This window comes from Indicator indicator, chromosome 1 (assembly GCF_027791375.1).
Source record: "Indicator indicator isolate 239-I01 chromosome 1, UM_Iind_1.1, whole genome shotgun sequence".
NCBI classification, from domain to species: domain Eukaryota; kingdom Metazoa; phylum Chordata; class Aves; order Piciformes; family Indicatoridae; genus Indicator; species Indicator indicator.
This window is the reverse complement of record NC_072010.1, coordinates 129,696,554-129,716,702: the sequence shown is the minus strand read 5'-3', so window position 1 is coordinate 129,716,702 and position 20,149 is coordinate 129,696,554. Positions and strand designations below refer to the sequence as shown.

Below are 20,149 nucleotides of genomic sequence, written 5' to 3'. Positions count from 1 at the left end.
CTGAGGGCTCCAGAACCTGCACACAGTACTCCAGGTGAGGTCTCAGCAGAGCAGAGCAAAGTGTCAGAATCACCTCTCTGGCTCTGCTGGCAACACTGCTTTGGATGCAGCCCAGGCTGTGCTTTGCCTTCTGTGCTGCAAGCTCACACTGCCTGCTCCTGTCCAGCTTCTCGTCCATCAGCACCCCCAATTTTAGATTGTAAGGTCTTCTTATTCAGAGTAATTCAAAGTACTGCTTACACCAGCATGGAGTTTTATAAACTGTTAAGTCTTGAGTAAAGATTTTCCTGAATTTCTTGGACATTTTTTTTGACAGGCACATTAGCCACAAGGATGATCCAAGGGCTGGAGCACTTCTGCTATGAGGATAGGCTGAGGGAGCTGGGGGTGTTCAGCCTGGAGAAGAGAAGGCTCCAGGGGCACCTCAGAGCTGCCTTCCAATAGCTGAAGGGATCCTGCAGGAAGGCTGCAGAGGGACTTTTGCTGAGGGTGTCTAGAGACAGGCCAAGGGGGAATGGTTTGAAATTGAGGCAGAGCAGGGTTAGACTGGATCTTAGGAAGAAGGTATTGAGTGTGAGAGTGGTGAGAGTCTGGCACAGGCTGCCCAGCGAGGCTGTGGCTGCCTCTTCCCTGGGGGTGTTGAAGGCCAGGTTGGATGAGGCCTTGAGCAGCTGAGTCTAGTTGAGAGGTGTTCTGCCCATGGGGATGGAGATTGGAATAGTTGATCTCTGAGGTCCCTTCCAACCTGAGCCATTCTAGGATTCTATTCAGTTTAGCATTACCCTGCCAGGTTTGCTCTGTGAAGTTTAATGGCATAGCTCTTGCCAGCTCAGGATGTGGAAAATTCATGCCTGCTACCTTCAGGCTTCTCTTCTGGAAAAAAACTGAGCCAGAGATGCTGCTTTGTGCATTTTGACTCCTGGGGAGCTGATGTAAGCCATGTGAGTGAAAAAGCTCTTCCCACTGGCAGCCTTGTTCCACTCTCAGGGGATTGCCAATACCATGTAATGACAGAGACTCAGCAGTGTGGAAAAGCTGCTCAGTTTGGGATGTGCAATACAGCTACATCCCAGAGGAATATATAAATAGTATCTCTATTATCTTTAACAGCACCTGGGGCAGCAATGGCACTCATGGTTCCTTGTCATTCAGTTCTGGTTGTCATTTTTTTATTAATGACTCTTTCTTAGAAAGCTGAATTTATGATCTTGATAAATAGTCAGAAGTTGTTACTGTAAAATCCATTAAAGAGACATACAAAGATTTTAGGAGACCTGAGCTGTGCTAGACTCAGTTTTACTCTGTAAAAAAGAGAAAACTTAGAGAACTTGGAGAACTTAGAGAGGAGACCCTAGTTAGGTTAAAGTGTATTAAAAGTGGCCATAAATTTGGTTTAGCTGCTGCTGAAAAGCAAAATAGCTGGGTGTTAGGATAATTATTTTAGCTACAAGGACAGCTAAGTCCTAAGAGCTTTTGTTGAAGTTTGTAGATCCTCCATCAGTGAAGTGTTTAGAAAAATGATTCAGATTAGAAAATAATTTCTTGCAAGGTCCTATTTTTATCTGGTCTTGTTTAGAACACTGGGCTGGATGAGATTTTCTGTCAAAAGAAACAATAATTTAACCCCTAGGGGTTAAAAAAGCATCAATGCTTTAAAAGTTGTCAGCAAAACAATCATTATTTTACAGCAGTTGTAGTTGTGCAGTGGATAAAGTATTGGGATGAATGCTCTGTGAGGTCTCTTTGGGTTGTAGCTTTAAAATACAGTAATTCAAAAGGGCAATGTGGAGCTAATGTGATTAGCACAGGGTTGAGAGTTAGGAGTCTCTGCTCTCATCCTGGATCAATGGTTTATTACCTGATCTCAGAAAGCCTGCAGACTTCTTAGCTCCACGTGTAAAGTCAGAGATTCATAAAATCACAGAATGGTTTAGGTTGGAAGGGACCTTAAAGATCACCCAGGTCCAACCTCCAGGGAGGAGGCATCTACAGCCTCCCTGGGCAACCTGTTCCACCCTCACTGAAAAGAATTTCTTCCTACTCTCCAGTCTCAATCTGCCCTCCTCAAGCTTCAATCCATTCCCTCTCACCCTATTACTCCTAGCCCTTGTCAAGAAAACCTTCCTGGCTTTCTTGTAGATCTCATTCAGGTGCTGGAAGGCTGCACTAAGGTCTCCCCCGTGATACTAATGATGCCAACAGTGCCATATACCTTCTAATTGAGAGCAGGTTTTGAATACTGAAAAATGGCTTAAACATGAAAAACACACCAAAAATACTGGTTTGGAATGTGATCTTCATTAGCCAATTCATGGGGAAAATTTCTTCCATGCTATAAGACAACCTTTGGCAGATTTTCGTGTTTCCCTGCTCATTCCAGGTGCAAAATGTTCTTGATGATAATCATTCTACATGAAGACAACAACATTTTGCCATTTGGTTCACGGAGGAAGCCTGGAAGCTTTCTTTCAGCTAATTTACTGTTTCAGATCAGACTTGGACTTCAGAAAATTAAAAAAACTTCTCAATCCTTTTTGAGCCACTTCAAATGAAATCAAAGAAAAAAGAGACTGTTTAGGAACAAACACATCCAAAGTAATTTTCTTCCATTTTCCTTCCAAGCTCACCTAATGTATTTTAAGACAAGTAATGCCAGCACAAACAGTGGGCAACTGGTCCTGGTGCTCTCACACTCTTGTACACATTGTACACAGGCAATGCTTTTTCCTTCCAAGTAAAATGCACTTCTGGAAGTGAGTGTTTAGGGTAGCTCACTCTTTAAAGCAGAGTTTGGAAGGGAGCATTTCATCTGAGCTAAGGGGAACATGTAAATGTGTGCACCTAACTGCATAGCTGAGAGGTGGTGTCATCAGGGGTTGATACTGGGAGCAGTGCTGCTTAACATCTTTGTCAGTGACATGGGCAGTGGGATTGAGGCACCCTCAGCAAGTTTGTGAGTCACACCAAGCTGTGTGGTCTGGCTGACACTGTGGAGGGAAGGGATTCATCCAGAGGGACTTGGACAGGCTACAGAGGTAAGCCCAAGCCAACCTCATGAAGTGCAGTAAGGGCAAGTGCAAGGTCCTACACCTGGGTCAGGGCAATCCCAAGCATAAATCCAGGCTGGGTGAGGAATGGCTGGAGAGTAGCCTGGAGGAGAAGGCCTTGGGGGTGTCAGTAGGTGACAAACTCCCCAGGAGCCAGCAATGGTCCCTGGCAGCCCAGAGCCAGCTGTGTGCTGAGCTGCATTCAGAGCAGGGAGAGCAGCAGCACAGGGAGGGGATTCTGCCCTCTGCTCTGCTCTGCTCACACCCCACCTGCAGCACTGCCTCCAGTTCTGGGGCCCCCAGCACAAGAGGGACATGGAGCTGCTGGAGAGGCTCCAGAGGAGGCCATGAAGATGTTCAGAGGATGGAGAACCTCCCCTGTGGGGACAGGCTGAGAGAGTTGGGGCTGTTCATGCTGGAGAAGAGAAGGCTCCAGGGACACCTTCCAATACCTGAAGGAGGCTAGGGGGCTGCAAGAAAGCCAGGAAGGGACTTTTGACAAGGGCTTTATTTTTCCATTTTTCGAATCATCCCTGCCTGCCCTGGTTTTCTTTCTAAACAGGGCTACTTTCAAATCCTGCCTGCATTGGATTTTTGTCCAGACTCTAGCTGACAAAAGATACCCTGCAGCACTGTGCTCTGCTTCTCATGCTGTTTGCAGTTCTCATTGCAGCATAACCACAGGAGTAATCCTGAGCCTTTAACCTTTTCGTGTTTGATGTTTTTCACAAAAAAAAACAAACCAACAAACATTTTGGAACTGCCTCAACTTTTTATATTTCATTATTACTGTGTTTGCATTCTCAAACTCTTTGAAAGTTATTTTTAATCTCCTTTGAAAATATATATTGCTTATTTCTGAATCTATCTGAAACCTCCCACCTGTTGTCAATCATGGTGCCACAAACACATTTAGAAATCAAAGTTATAGAATCAGTCACAGAATTGTCAGGGTTGGAAGGGACCTCAAGGCTCAGCCAGTTCCAACCCCCCTGCCATGGGCAGGGACACCTCACACCACAGCAGGTTGCTCACAGCCACATCCAGCCTGGCTGCAAAACCCTCCAGGGATGAGGCTTCCACCGCTTCCCTGGGCAACCTCTTCCAGTGTCTCACCACCCTCATGATGAAGAACTTCTTCCTAACCTCCAATCTGAATCTCCCCATTTCTAGTTTTGCTCCATCCCCCCAATCCTGTCACTCCCTGACACTCTCAAAAGTCCCTCTCCATCTCTCTTGTAGCCCCCTTCTGGAAGGCCACAATATCTGAACTTGATTATTTCTCATATGAGAGAGGTCCTTGAGTGCCTTACTACCCAAGAATACCTCCTTTGCTTGACTAGATCCATAGCAAGATCATAAAATCATAGAATTGTTTGAGTTGTAAAAGTTTTCTAACACCACCAAGTCCAACCATCAACCCAACACTACCATGACCATTAAACCCTGTCCCAAAGTGCCATGGCCACACCATTCTTGAACACCTCCAAGGGCAATGACTTTGTGGGAGCACTGACAAACAGCAATGAAGCCAAGAATCAGATTTGTCCATCTTCAGATGTCATCATTTACATTTGCTGTGATCTGATAGGGCTCTGATGCACCCTCAGATACCACAGTGCCACAGCATCCATCCAAAGTTCAGTCCTTAACACCACCAATTGTTTGCCCTTTGTAAGGCAACTTCCTGAGAAGTTTGACAAATAAAGGAGCTCCGGCCTCTGTTTTGGCCTCATCTATTAATGCTGTTAGTGCTACACACTATTAATTAGCATCATACATCAACAGTTATTTCATGATCATATTTTTTTTAATGTTTCATAAACAACTGAACTTTTTCAGTGCACAGTTCCTGGTAATTCCATGCCTTGCTTCACTGTGTGGTTTCTGGGTTTGGAAACATTGGATCCGTGTATCCCTTGTTTACATCCTCACTATATTTATGCTCTGTTATTTTTACAGTTTCCAGCAGTCAACCATCCACAGACTTTAGAGAGAAGATACTTGGGAATTTTAAGTGGTGTCTTGCTTGACCTTATGAAGGTAGAAAAATATATTTTATTTTCTGTCTGTAATCTGTAGAATAAGATGGAAGTGACTTTTCATCCCTGTTTCCTGATACAATTCATCTTAAACACATTTCTGAGTTTCTTTTTCAGCTATCTATTTTGATGTTACAGTTCTTTGTGGAAAGGGTTGATATTTCACACAGAACCACACAGAAGTTAGGGCTGGGAAGGACCTCCAGAGATCATCCAGTCCAAGCCCCTTCTGTTCCTGTGGCACCTCCTCTGCTCCAGCTGGCACCCAGTGCCCCTTGTGCTGTCCTTGGCCAGCCCTGAGCAGAGCCTGGCTCTGTCCTCCCCACACTGCCCTGCACATCTTTCTCCCCAGCACTGAGGGCAGCCCTCAGGCTCCTCTGCGGGCAGCCCTCAGGCTCCTCTGCTCCCAGCTCCAAGCCCCAGCTCCCTCAGCCTGGCCTCACAGGGAGATGTGGCTCTGCCTGCAGTGAGGTGGCTTGTATACTTGCTGAACAACAGAGATCGAGGGTTGTCATCAGTGGCACAGAGTCAGCTTGGAGGCCTGTGGCCAGTGGTGCTCCCCAGGGATCAGTACTGGGTCCAGTTTTGTTCCGTATCTTTATCAACAACCTGGAGGAGGGGATTCACCCTCAGCAAGTTCCTGAGGATACAAAACTAGCAGGGGGTGGCTGACACCTGTCAGGCTGTGCTGCCATCCAACCAGATCTGGTCAGATCTGGGTTGCAGGGGAACCTCATGAAGTTCATTAAGGACAAGTGCAGGGTCCTGCATCTGGGGAGGAATAACAGCAGGCATCAGGACAGGCCAGGGGATGCCCTGCTGGAAAGCAGCTCCACAGAGAAAGACCTTGGAGTGCTGGTGGGCAGCAAGTTCTGCACAGGACAGCAATGTGCCCTTGTGGCCAAGAGAGCCAATGGGATCCTGGGGGTCAGCAAGAAAAGTGTGGCCAGCAGGGCTGGGGAGGTTCTGCTGCCCCTCTGCTCTGCCTCCTGAGACTACACCTGGAATAACTGTGTCCAGTTTTGGCCTCCCCAGTTGAAGAGAGACAGAGACCTGCTGGAGAGAGTCCAGCAGAGGATGTGAAGATGATTAGGGACTTGAGCATCTCCCCTGTGAAAAGAGACTGAGAGCCCTGGGGCTGTTTAGTCTGGAGAAGAGAAGGCTGAGAGGGATCTGATCAATGTCTATCAATATCTGAGGGTGGGTGTCAGGATGCAGGTGCCAGGCTCTTTGTGGTGGTGTCCAGTGACAGGACAAGGAACAAGAGGTACAAGCTGGAACCCAGGAGGTTCCACCTCAACACCAGGAGACACTTCTGTATGGTGAGGGTGATGGAGCCCTGGAGCAGGCTGCCCAGAGAGGTTGTGGAGTCTCCTTCTCTGGACACATTCCAAACCCACCTGGATGTGTTCCTGTGCAGACTACCCTGGGTGCTCCTGCTCTGGCAGGGGGGTTGGTCTGGATGCACTCTGGAGGTCCCTTCCAACCTCTAATGTACTGTGGTACTATGATAAATGTAGATCTATTTTGAACATACGTTTTGATGTATTTTAAACATAGTTGTGTATTTTAAATTGCATCTGTTTTATACTAGATGTATTTAAACATAGATATGTATTTTAAATTACATCTATTTTATAATAGATATATTTTAAACATAGATATATATTTTAAATTACATCTGTTTTAAAATAGATATATTTTAAACATATATATATTTATTTTGTATATTTTTATATATATATTTTATATATATTTGAAATACATCTGTTTTAACATACATCTCTTTTAAACATGTATGGGTAGATAGACAAAGAATATTTTAATTATTTTAGGTATCTGGGTATTTTAAACCTATTTTAAGCACACCTACATAGCTATATATGGGGTTGAGTCTCTTTTTACATACATATAGCACATATCTGTGATTCCTAATAAGGCTGAAGCCTTCCATATCTTAATTAGAACCTAAATTCCTAGAACAGAGGTTTTGTTAAGTGTTTATTATGTACCACAGGCACTTGAATGCAACCTGAAGTCCTTCCAGCAGTTCCATCTAACCCCATAAACTCTGGAGATTAAAAACTCTATGCCAAGAATGTTACTTTAATTGGTTATATTTTTTTTTCCCAAATGCCAAAACAGCTACTAACATTTCAACTTTGGGATTTGTTTTCCAAAGAACTTACTGAAGTTAGATCCAGCAGATAGATATTTGACAGAACAGTGTCTGAACCATCCTTCCTTTCAAACCCAAAGACTCCTGGATCGCTGTGGAAGTTCACCTTCACGGTCAGCCAAGAGGAAGCCTTACCATGCAGAGAGCAACACCTTGTCCAACAGGTAAACGTGGCCAGGTCACCAGCAGCATCACCACTGACTTTTGCTCTGCTTATCAGAGAGTTGCTGTCATGCTTACACACACTAGGAACAAGTTCTTTACCGTGAGGGTGGTGGAACATTGAGACAGGTTGCCCAGGGAGGTGGTTGGGGCCCTGTCCCGGGAGATCACAGAATCAACATTCAGGTTGGAAAAGACCACCAGGATCACCAAGTCCAACCATTAACCCTTCTCTACAAGGGTCACCCCTGAACCATAGCTCCAAGCACCACATCCAAACCACCTTGAAACACAGCCAGGCTTGGTGACTCCACCACCACCCTGGGCAGCACATTCCAATCCCTCACCACTCTTGCTGGGAAAAAGTTTTTCCTACTGTCCAGTCTAACCCTACCCAGTGGCAGCTTGAGGCCCTTCCCTCTTGTTCTATCACTAATTACCTGTGAGAAGAGACCAGCAGCAGCCTCTCTACAATGTCCCCTCAGGTAGTTGTAGGCAGCAATGAGGTCTCCCCTCAGCTTCCTCTTTTTCAAACTAACCATCCCCAGCTCCTTCAGTCACTCTTCATCAGATGTATTCTCCAGGCCCTTCCCAGCTTCCTTGCCCTCCTCTGCCTTGGCTCCAGCACCTCTGCGTCTCTCTTATATTGAGAGGTGCTCAAAACTGGACACAATGCTCAAGGTGTGGCCTCACCAGAGCTGAGTACAAGGTTCAAGGTAAAGCTCAACAGGGCTCTGAGCAACCTGATCTAGTTGTGGATGTCCCTGCTGAGTGCAGAGGGGGTTGGACTGGATGAGCTTTGGAGGTACCTTCCTACCCAGTTCTATGATAGAAGTTTTCCCATTAGAGATGTGGCATCAGATAGGAAAACCTAAATCCATTGGAAACTTCTTGTGTAAGAGGCTTGCCTAGGTGCTTGATGTAAAATTGCTAGGTTCCTTATATCTCTGAGTTTGAAAAAAACATACTTCCTTTTAACTAAAAAGTATTTTAAACTGGCATTAAAATGGCTAAATTTCTGGGAGCTGTAATGAAGTGCACAACAAGATCACTGAAAGTGGGGAGTACAAAGTTGCTATGTAAAACATGGCTACCACTGTTCAGCTGCAATTATCAATAAGATAGCAAAGGTACAAACTCATCTCTACAGTGAGCTGCTCTCACTTTAACCCTCAGTCTTATAACTGAGTTATGTTCTCATTGGTACAGAAATAAGTTAGCTGCTCATGGCTGGCCTAGGTACATCAGGGCTACCAAGTAAATCTGCAGCACTGCTCAGTCATGGCTAGTTTGCAATGCCAGCCTAAATCCAGAAGCAGAACTGGTTTTAAGCCAGAAAACCTGAGATAAATAAATTCAGGCTGAGTTGTTTGCAGAACCAACTCTTATCTCACTCCTGGATATCCCCAAACCAGAACATCTGGAGACCAGGGGTTGAGGACCTCACCAAGCAGCTGTGCACCAAGTCAGTCTTGCTGCAGAGCATTTTGGGTGCAGCCTTAGGGCTAAGTGTGTTGAGAACTGGGATAGCTCAGAGCTTCACAAAAGCTGAGGTTCCTCTCCTAGTCCTGGGTTTGGGCTTGGTGTTACAGAGCTTGCTTTTCTGCACTGAGCTCAGGCTCACTCCATTTTGATGTCTTTAGCAGCACAATAAACTCCCCTCCCCTGCCTACCCCTTCCAAATCAGGCACCCATTAGATGTTGTGGAGCATTGATTGTGTCAGCTTTGTTTGACACTGCTGGCAGACTTTACTGTGCTACCTTTATTTTGCCATGCCAGGTGTATTTAAGATTTTTTCCCCCTAATGCATCACAGGCTCACAGGATGTTAGGACTTGGAAGGGACCTCTGGAGATTTCAGAGTCCAAACCCCCCTGCCAGAGCAGGACCACAGAATCCAGCACAGGTCACACAGGAACACATCCAGACAGGGCTGGAAAGTCTGCAGAGAAGGAGACTTCACAACCTCTCTGGGCAGCCTGTTCCAGGGCTCTGGGACCCTCACACTGAAGAAGTTCCTCCTCATGTTGAGGTGGAACCTCCTGTGCTGGAGTTTCTATCCATTGCCTCTTGTCCTATCCCAGGGTGCAGCTGAGCAGAGCCTGTTCCTTCCTTCCTGACCCCCAGCCCTCAGCTATTGATAGACATTGATCAGATCCCCTCTCAGTCTTCTCCTCTCCAGACTCACCACCCCCAGGGCTCTCAGCCTTTCCTCATCAGGCTAACTTACATAATGTAGTGCTACCATTATTGATGTGCACATCTAGCACTCACACATGCATCAATGTGTAAATTTATCAGTTGTGCTTCCCATGATTGGATTATTTATCTTCATTTTCTTTGTCAGAGAAATCCATTAACCAAAGCTCAGCTTGTCCATCAGGATATCACCACAAAGAAACAACAGTGTGCTAACACTTGCAAACCTGTTACTGTTGCTGGAGTTCTGATGTCTAGTTGGCAGTGTTTGTTAATTTCACAGAATCACAGAAACAACATTCAGGTTGGAAAAGACCCTCAGGATCACCAAGTCCAACCATTAACCCTACTCTACAAGGGTCACCCCTAAACCATAGCTCCAAGCACCACATCCAAACCACCTTGAAACACAGCCAGGCTTGGTGACTCCACCACTACCCTGGGCAGCACATTCCAATCCCTCACCACTCTTGCTGGGAAAAATGTTTTCCTAATGTCCAGTCTAAACCTACCCAGTCACAGCTTAAGGCCCTTCCCTCTTGGTCTGTCACTAATTACCTGTGAGAAGAGACCAGCAGCAGCCTCTCTACAATGTCCCCTCAGGTAGTTGTAGACAACCATGAGATCTCCCCTCAGCCTCCTCTGTTTCACACTAACCATCCCCAGCTCCTTCACTCTCTTCATCAGATGTATTCTCCAGGCCCTTCCCAGCTTCCTTGCCCTCCTCTGCCCTGGCTCCAGCGCCTCCACATCTCTCTTGGATTAAAGTGCCCAAAACTGGACACAGCACTCGAGGTGTGGCCTCCCCAGAGCTGAGTGCCTGGGAACAATCCCCTCCCTGCTCCTGCTGGACACAGCATTGCTGATCCCAGCCAGGATGCCTTTGGCTTTCTTGGCCACCTGGGCACACTGCTGGCTCCTCTTCAGCTGCTTATCCATTAGAACCCCCAGGTCCCTTTCTGCCAGCAGCTTTCCAGCCACACTGCCCCAAGCCCCAGTCTTTTGGTGTCTTTACATGGCAGCCCCTTTCTGAAGTGAGTGTTGCTTTTTGCTGAAGCTCTAAAGAGGTGAATCTGCCATCTGGTATATTAATGCTTCTCTCTGCATTTTGACATAGAAATCAAGCCAGCAAAAGTTCTGCTTTGCAGTCCCACCACAGATCAAACAGCAAGGATATGCAGACCCTAGGGGTTGGCGGGCCAAGGGAAGAAGGTCTGCCAGCAAACGAAAGCTTTTTAAACGGAAACCTTCCCGGAGCTACTCCCAGCCCCATGCACGCCAAGAAGCCCAGCGCCGCGCCTGGCTCCGGCAACAAGGATCTGGCCAATAACAACCTGCCGCACCTCCTCAGCCCCAAGGAAGCCAAGGCAAAGACGGAGTTCGATTTTAACGTGGAGCCAAAGAGCTCGGAGGGCTCGGGCACCAAGTACCTGAAGTCGAACAGCAGGTCCCAGCAGAACCGGCACTCGCTGATGGAAAGCTCGCAGAGCAAGACCGGCACGCTGCAGCCCGGCCGCCACAGCTACATCGACACCATCCCCCAGGCCTCCAAGAGCCCTTCCTACCGCACCAAGTCCAAGAGCCATGGCGTGCTGACAGACTCCAAATCCGTGGGCAATCTGTCCGAGGCCAGGGCCCAAGCTGCGGAACCCACCAGCGGAAGGTATTTTCCATCCAGCTGCATGGACTTGAACTCTCCCACCAGTCCCACCCCTCCTCGGCACGGTGACAACAGAACTCTGCTCAGCCCCTCCGGGAGGAACAACCGTGGTGAGGGGACCCTGGACGGCCGAAGACCAGCAACGAGGCACTCCAAAACCATGGAGGAGTTAAAACTGCCAGATCACATGGATGGAAGCCATTCCCACTCTCTGTCTGCTCCGCATGAATCTTTTTCCTATGGTCTAGGTTATACCAGTCCTTTCTCTTCACAGCAGCGCCCTCATAGACACTCTATGTATGTGAGCCGGGACAGAGTCAGGTCAAAGGGCTCAGAGGGTGGCTTAAGCATAGGGCAAGGGATGGCAGCCAGAGCAAACAGCCTGCAACTGTTATCTCCACAGGTGCAGCATAAGTCACTCACAAGATCTGTTGGCTCGTCACGAGAAGACTGTACAGAAGATACAAATAGGGTTAGTTCAAAGTGTTGCTTGTTGTGGAAGGCTTCCCTTGCTCTCTTTCATGGGGGGACAGTCTCCTGCTTTCTCTTTTCTGGTTGGTTGCACTTATTTATTTATTTCACTTGTTGCAAAGCAAAGGGGTGGTGAGGTTTGCATTGTTGTGTTTTTTTTTTCCACAAGGGCTAACTGTTTCCTTGAGGCTAATTTTAAAATTGGACTTCGAGTGGCATTCTCTTAAAGTGCTGAAAAGTGAGAAGGGGAAAACTTCTCTCTGAAGCTAAAATTTCATTAGTAGTTCCTAAGCCTTTGTTAGGCTGTCTGATGTCATTTTTAATCATATTGTTTGGGTTAACTTTCTCCTTTGTGTTCTTATTTAGCTTTTTTTCTGTGTATTTCTGTTATGAATGCTAATGTTCATTTAGGAAGTGAGCTTTTCACTCACTTACAGCGGACATTATTGCTAAAAGACCATCACTTACTAGAGGAAGCAAAACAAAACCAAAAAATTCTCTTGATTAGTGTGGTAAATTGGTAAATCAGGAAGAACCTAAGTGTTCTCAAAGATGCTTCATTGGTTTCCTATTTTTTATTTCCAGTCAGTTCCACTCTGCTTCTATTGTGTGAAGTTTCCCTGCCTCAGTGTTTCCAATTTCCTCCTGATTTTCCTCTTTCACACTACCAAGTCGCTTTTTGAAGACAAACATTCATTGTTTGCCAGGCTTTAAATCTTACTCCACCAAAAAAAAAAAAAAAAGAAAAAAAAGAAAAATAAAAACAAAACAAAAGAGAGGAAAAAAAAGACTTGCATTCATTATTAGTTTTAAGGCTTTTCAAGGCTCAGTACAACATTTTAAGGGTTCTTTTTTAATTTTAAGTTAAATACACACAGAAGGAGGCAAGGAGAAGAAAATCAACTACAAGCTGCTTATTGCCATTTTCTGTTTGTAACTTAGCTGGTGACAAACAAGAGGTATCTTACACAAGGAGTAATTTAATCAAATGCTTCAGTCTCTTGGATGTTCTAGGATCAAGCTGTGGTTTAAAGCATTGGTTTAGCTGCATTGCTAAATCTTGGAACAGTTTCAAGGGGTTTTTATTTGTGACAGTGAGGCCAGATCTTCATTAATCATAGAATGGCTTAGGTTGGAAGGGACCTTAGAGATCACAGAATCACAGAATTGACAGGATTGGGAGGGACCTCAAGGCTCATCCAGTTCCAACCCCCTGCCATGGGTGGGGACACCTCACACCACAGCAGGTTGCTCACAGCCACATCCAGCCTGGCTGCAAAAACCTCCAGGGATGAGGCTTCCACCACCTCCCTGGGCAGCCTGTTCCAGTGTCTCACCACCCCTGTGGTGAAGAACTTTCATCTACTCCAACCTCCCTGCCATGGGCAGGGACACCTCTCAACTAGACTCAGCTGCTCAAGGCCTCATCCAACCTGGCCTTGAACACCCCCAGGGTGTAAAAGGCAAAACAGAGTTTGAAAATCGCTCATCCAGTGAATTGAAATCCAGATTTTTTAATCCTGGTTGGTTTTGACCTTTTGTGCTTCTTGGACGTTGTAGATTTAAACTCCTCCATCAGTTTCTTTGTGAGGTCTTGTAGAGAGCACTGAATCGTATCTGTTTGGGCCATGCTGTGGAAGAAATGACAGCATCTGGTTCATGTAAGGGTGGGGATAAGTCATATTTGCTGACAAATTGCATGTAAATGGGTGTTTCCAGGGGCTCACTGAAGCTTTTGCTTGAAGTTCTTCCAGGAAGCACTTCAGGAATATAGAGTAAATTAGAGGGAATGGTAGTCTCACTTAATTAGATTTCTTAGTTCAGGGACCACCTCTTATTTTGCACACAATTATTTTTTTGTGCCTGTTGGTACCTCTAGGTACTGCTGCCTAGCTGCTGGTAAGAGATGGTGCTTTGATGTTGCAATTATCCTAAATTGTACCCACTTCCTGTTGGCTTTTGTGAATCTGCCAGTAGCAGAGTGACCAGATTCCATCAGAAATTAATTCAACAAGGCCTCCGGCACAAGATTCCTCCAGAGACATTGCAGCTGCCTTTCTTTCACAGCAAAAAATCCCAGGGTCTCCATCTGTGGTGGGCTGAAATTACCCCCAAAATCAAATTGCCAGACCACTCAGTTGAAAAGCGAATGAAGCTGTATTTGCAAGCAAAACTAAAATCTAGAAATCTAGAATCTGGGGAGCAGTGAAGGGGAAAAGTTCCTGGGGGTCCTAGTGGATGGAAGGGTGCCCCTGAGCCAGCAATGTGCTCTTGTGGCCAAGAAGGCTAAGGGCATCCTGGGGTGGATTAGAAGAGCTGTGGTGAGTAGGTGGAGAGAGGTACTCCATCTCTACTCTGCCCTGCTGAAACCACATCTGAAATACCGTGTCCAGTTCTGGGTCCCTCAGATCCAGAAAGACCTCAGGAAACTGCTTGAAAGAGTCCAGCACAAAGCCACGAAAATGCTGAAGAGAGTGGAACATCTTCCCTATGGGGAGAGCCTGGGGGAGCTGAGGGCTCTAGCTTGGAGAGGACAAGCCTGAGGGTGACCTCATTCATGTTCATCAATACGTAAAGGGTGAGTGCCCAGAGGCTGGAGCCAGGCTCTGCTGGGTGATGCCCAATGACAGCACAAGGGGCAGTGGTAGAAGCTGAGGCATAGGAAGTTCCGTGGAAACAGGAGGAAGAATTATTTCCCTGTGAGGGTGACAGAACCCTAGAGCAGGCTGCCGACGGGGGTTGTGGAGTCTCTTCTCTGGAGCCATTCCAAAGCCACTTAGATGTGTTCCTGTGTGAGCTGCCCTGGGTGCTCCTGCTCTGGCCAGGGGGCTTGGACTGGATGGACCTTGGAGGTCCTTCCAGCCCCTAACATTCTGTGATTCTGTGAAATATGAAATGCAATGAATATATACAATATTTAGATGTATTTACAATTTATAAGCAACACAAGAACCCCCCTGGACAAAACCAGGGGGTTACCAACAGCTTCCCCCTTTTGACTCCCTTCCCTCCTTCTCCCCTGTACAAGGGAAAAGAGAGAGAGAAGAGCAGAGAGTAGCTTGTTAGTACTTAGCCACAACAAGAGTGCAGCCAAGGTCAGCAACAGCCAAGCAAAAGCACCCAGCTGGTATCTGCTAGAGCAAAGAGCCCAGAAAGAGACAGAAATAGTTTATACAAGTAACTTTATGTCATTTTTCAGGCCAATGGGATTATTCAGACCTTATCATTGTTTTCCTTTTTACATCCAGGGGTGATTTATTTACATGCTACCCCTTTCTGCTCAATCTGTAGAAAATTTCCTAGGCATCAGCCTAAAACTGCCACACTGTCATGCTCTGGATCTTCAAAAATGACAACTCAAAGGCAAAAGTTTATGCATGCCATTTCTGGCAGTTTGCAAACAGCAAGCAGGCAGCAAAACCAATTCATTGATATTGATTACAGCATTCATGATTTGATACTGATGTGAACAGCACAAAAGGAGAATTGTGTGTGGTGAAGCTCAAAGTTTCTTGCTTATGTATGTTGGTACAAAACTGCAAATTAGCTTCTAGTCTTTAAAGAGATGATTGTTCTTTCCTTTAGGGTGGAGCATATCATGATCCACACTCAGAAGATGGAGCATCTACTAAGGAAAATAGAATTCTGTATAATGACCCTGTTCCGAGGAGAGTTGGCAGCTTTTACAGAGGTAATTTCATGGTGGAGCTTTCAAAATTAAACAAGAATTATTTTAACACTGTCTGTAAATTAAGTGGCAGAAATAAATAAAGAACAGTAACATGAACAACTGAAAATGTTTGCTGGGGAAAAAAAAATTGTTACCCCACATTCACAGACTAGCTTGTGTGCAGTATCTGTGTTAATGTGATATTAGTTAATTGCATTGAAAAGTCTCTCCAGTGCAGTACCTTGTAAAGCAGAAGGTAATTTATCAGGGTGAATGGGACGAAACAAATTCATATTACCAGAGAGCAGGGCCACCAAGATGATGAGAGGGATAGAGAACCTCCCCTGTGGGAACAGGCTGAGAGTTGGGGCTGTTCAGCCTGGAGAAAAGAAGGCTCCAGGGAGAACTTAGAGCAGCCTGCCAGTACCTGAAGGGGGCTACAAGAAAGCAGGGGAGGGACTTTTGGCAAGGGCTGGGAGTGATAGGATGAGAGGGAATGGATTGAAGCTTGAGGAGGGCAGATTGAGACTGGTAATGAAGAAATTCTTTCTAGTGAGGGTGGTGAGACACTGGAACAAGTTGCCCAAAGAGGTTGTGGATGCCCCTTCCCTGGAGGTGTTCAAGGCCAGGTTGGATGAGGCCTTGAGCAACCTGGGCTGGTGGGGTTGAACTAGGTGATCTTTAAGGTCCCTTCCAACCTAAACCATTCTATGAATCTAGGAGTTAATTTTCATATTTTGAGTTCCTCTTTTAAATTCTTATTACCACTGCATCCAAACACCTTTGCAATTCTAACACACTGACATCCTTCCTGATTTATTTCAGGTACTGTGATGTGTGAAACTCTAATGCTCATTTTTCATTGCTTGAAACCTATGCTCATTTCTTAGTAAAGATGAGGGTTTCCTGCAGATAAAAACACATTTGTCTAATCCCAGCTCCAAATAAATAATAAACCAGGGTAGTGTATGTGCATGTGTATGTATATTTATATGCCTCTGTGTGTGTATATATATACACACATAAATAGATACTGTTCTAGGATGGTACACAAAAGATGGTGGCTGCTTAGCAGCTGCCTCATGGCTAAACCTGGGTAATCCTTTTGAAAAATGCAAGGATGATAAGAAGCTAATTACAGTCCTGCAAGCATTGGGAGGCTTTTAGGGCTGCCCTGAACATTAAGAAGCCCACATCAGCTAAAATTCAATTACAAGTCACCTAATAACCTTAAGCAGAGTCACAAATCTCCCTGTGAGTGTCTTCAGGTTGCTCACTTGGCTGATGACCTGGTTTAGAGCTGTTAAAATCTGCCAGTCGTTGTAATATTGGAAGTGAGAGCAATAGTTGGAAGTGAGAGCAATAGTAAAGCCTGTACTGTTTTGAACAGCTTTTGAGGGTAAGGGTTTGTAGCACAGGCCACAAAGAAACTCTTCAGAACCTCCAGTCTTGAATTGCTGTTATTAATCCTTAAAACACTCCTAAAATTGGCCAGGGATTCTCCCTTCTTTTTTATGCATAGTGAAACAGGAGTTCTGAGGAAGAATGGCTCTCCTTAACTCCTGTGCTAAAGAAAATGTCTATCTGAGATTTATTCAGGTCCTTGTTAGAAACTAGAGATTTCTTCTTCCTTGTACCTATTAAACAAACATATTTTAGTTCACAATACATTGATAATAGTATATTCAAAACATACTGAAAGAAGGAGTTATTGTAAAAACTAAATTCTTAGTTCTGCAGTTCTTAAGTACTGACTTAATACAAAAGTTATTTCCCTGTAGTTTTTTTTACTGCAGCTTGAACAATAACTTAGAGGTTTTATTTTGCTAGATTGCATAGAGTGATGCTGCAGCAATGCTGCCTGTTCAGTTTTTAAATATAGTATCATAGAGTGGTTTGGGTTGGAAGGGACCTTAAAGATTGTCTAATCCAACCCCCACATCTTCAACTACAGCAGGTTGCTCAGAGCCCCATCCAACCTGATCTGGGAAGGTTCCAGGGATGAGGCATGGACCTGATGGAGTGGGCCCAGACAAGGGCCACAAGATTGATCAAGGGGTTGGAACACCTCTGCCTACAAGCATAGGCTGAGGGAGCTGAGAGTGTTCAGCCTGGAGAAAGGAAGGCTCCAGGGAGACCTTTGAGCAGCCTTCCAGGACCTGAAGGAGGTTACAAGAAAGCTTAGGAGGGATTTTTGATAAGGGCTGGGAGTGATAGGAGGAGAAGGAATGGATTGAAGCCCGAGGAGGGTAGATTTAGACTGAAGATTAGGAAGGAATTCTTCCCAGTGAGGGTGGTGAGACTCTGGCACAGGTTGCCCAGGGAGGTGGTGGATGCCCCTTCCCTGGAGGTGTTCAAGGCCAGGCTGGATGAAGCCTTGAGCCACCTGGGCTGGTGGGAGGTGTCCCTGCCCATGGCAGTGGGATTGGAACTGGATGATCCTGAAGTTGCCTTCCAACCTAAACTGTTGTATGAATCTCTGAAGTGTGGGGGGTTAGGCAGAGCCCAGTAGAAATGTTTGCTCTTTCTCCATCCAGTTCCATCCCCGCGCCCAGACAGTACCTACCTAGAAAACAACGTCTCCAGCAGAGCCTCTGTGTTACCAGCAGACAGCAGCACGGTGGCAAACCACTCCAAGAGACAAACCACCTTTGATACCTGGTGAGTTGTTATTTACACAGATGTGTGGAGAATGGCAAGGAAAGAAAAAAAAGGGAATTTAACAGAAGGGAAGGGAAACCCCCCATTTTTTTCTCTAAGTTGCTTCCCCTTATGATGCTGCCATAGCATTTGATGCTTTCTGTCGCCTTTGGAGCAGCAAGAAATACTTCATTCCACCCTCACGCTGAAAGCATTAAAGCTTAGGTGCTTTTATCCAGTTTCTCCTGATTTTTTTTCCCCACTTCAGTCTTCAGTTAACCATAATGCAAAGTGCTTTTGTGTGTGTGTGTATAGTATGGATAGCAAAGGCTATAGGCTCTGTTGATTCCAGAAGCATGAATTGTCAAAGTGGGGGGAAAACCCTCACTTTCCAAAGGCATGTTTCCACATGTAAAATAGGATGGCATTCATGAAGAACATTCCCCCTAACGTGGGGACTGCTGCTCTTTTTTGTATACACACCACAGAAAAGCCAGGAGTGTGTTCAATGGGAAAATGGACTGAGCAACATCTTAATGGTTTGGTGGATTGATTTGAAAGGATTCAAAGCATCATATGGCTCCATTATATAACAGAGGACAATTAGCTATAATTATGCTAGTAGAATAGGAGCACATGCATAGTTTTGCAGTACTTAAAGGGAAATACCTGAATTTTGTTGCTCTGAGAGCTGCTCAGCTCTAAAATTGCTCAGTCACAATAAAGAACACTGAATAAAAAATAAATGATCTAGTGGAGGAGGTCCCTGCTTGACTGCAGGGGGCTTGGACTGGATGACCTTCAGAGGTCCCTTCCAACCCAACCCCTTCTATGGTTCTCTAAATGAAGCTTTGGAGGACTGCCGTGGACCATGTGCACTCACATGGTTCCAGCTGTGCTTTGTAGCACTCTCTGAGACACTGCTTTCTGAGAGGGAGATCAAATCATGCTGTCTAAAGGCCTGTGCCAGTGCTTTGTTGACTCAGTGTGTTTTCACATGAATAATCTGTGAATTATCTACTTTAAAAGTGGGGGGAGGGAGGGTGGGGAAGGACAACATCTGCTTGTGTCCTGGTTGTTTCCCATGTTAGTGCTAGAAGATGTTTACTCCAGAACCCTTTGTCACCTGCTCTGATTCACTAGAATCTGCTTCCTGTCCTTCAGTAGCTCCACCTCCAGCCATTTTTGTGGAAGTTAGCTGAGGAGTCCGGGGTCATTTATGTAAAAAGGTGATGCTTATGTTGTGACTTTTTTGTGGCTGAAGAAAGTATTTATCCCTCCTGGTGAACCCTCTGACCTGTTCTGTTGTCCTTCATATCTGAATCTTTCTACCTTGACTATATAACATAAGCCAACTGGAATCTTGTTTTTGTTGCTTTCTCTATCATTTGGTTCTATATTGGCTTTTATGGTGTGTGGTGACTGCAAAGAAACGTGTAATGTTGTTTTCACCTTGGACTGGAATAATGGCATCTGTTATTAGAGCTGGGTGGGAATTTTTGAACTCAGTTTTGGGGGTATTTGTGGGGGGGCTTACAATGGCAAATTATTGGAACCAAAACTTTTCAAAGGAACAGGCTGATATGTGCAAGGAACAGACTGATAATCCACTAACCTTTTAGTGGGAAGATCCTTCAGGTCCAGGATGGAATTGGCAGTCAAAAGCAGAAATACCCCAGACTAATATTCTGGGGGCAGCATTAGTGTTGTTTGAATGTGAGGAACTCTTGTGCAGTGCTTTTGTTCGTTGTTATTTAAACCAGAGGCTTCAACCAACATCTTCTTTACCATGAGGCTTCTGGAACACTGCAACAGGTTACCCAGGGAGATAGTTGAGGCCCCTTCCCTGGAGATATTCAAGGTGAGGCTTGACAGGACTCTGGGCAACCTGATTTAGGGGAGGCTGTCCCCGCTGACTGCAGGGTGGTTGGAGTAGATGACCTTTGGAGTCCCCTTCCAACCCAACCCATTCTATGATCTTAGATCTAAGAAGTGAACACTCTGAACCAGAAGCTAGAGGTTATTCTGGAACACATTCTCTGTTCCCCTCAGTAAATTCTCTTGAAGCTGTTTCATCTT

General features: G+C 45.5%; 1 protein-coding gene across 1 annotated transcript in view; it reads left to right on the top strand.

The window, feature by feature from the left end:
- CDKL5 (cyclin dependent kinase like 5) overlaps positions 1-20,149 on the top strand; it is a 65,477-nt gene that overhangs the window by 30,983 nt on the left and 14,345 nt on the right. Inside the window, exons 9-13 of the mRNA XM_054396767.1 lie at positions 5,010-5,090; positions 7,272-7,432; positions 10,747-11,761; positions 15,346-15,451; positions 17,968-18,091. Coding sequence (XP_054252742.1) covers positions 5,010-5,090; positions 7,272-7,432; positions 10,747-11,761; positions 15,346-15,451; positions 17,968-18,091 — 1,487 coding nt within the window. The remainder of the gene's footprint in view (positions 1-5,009; positions 5,091-7,271; positions 7,433-10,746; positions 11,762-15,345; positions 15,452-17,967; positions 18,092-20,149) is intronic.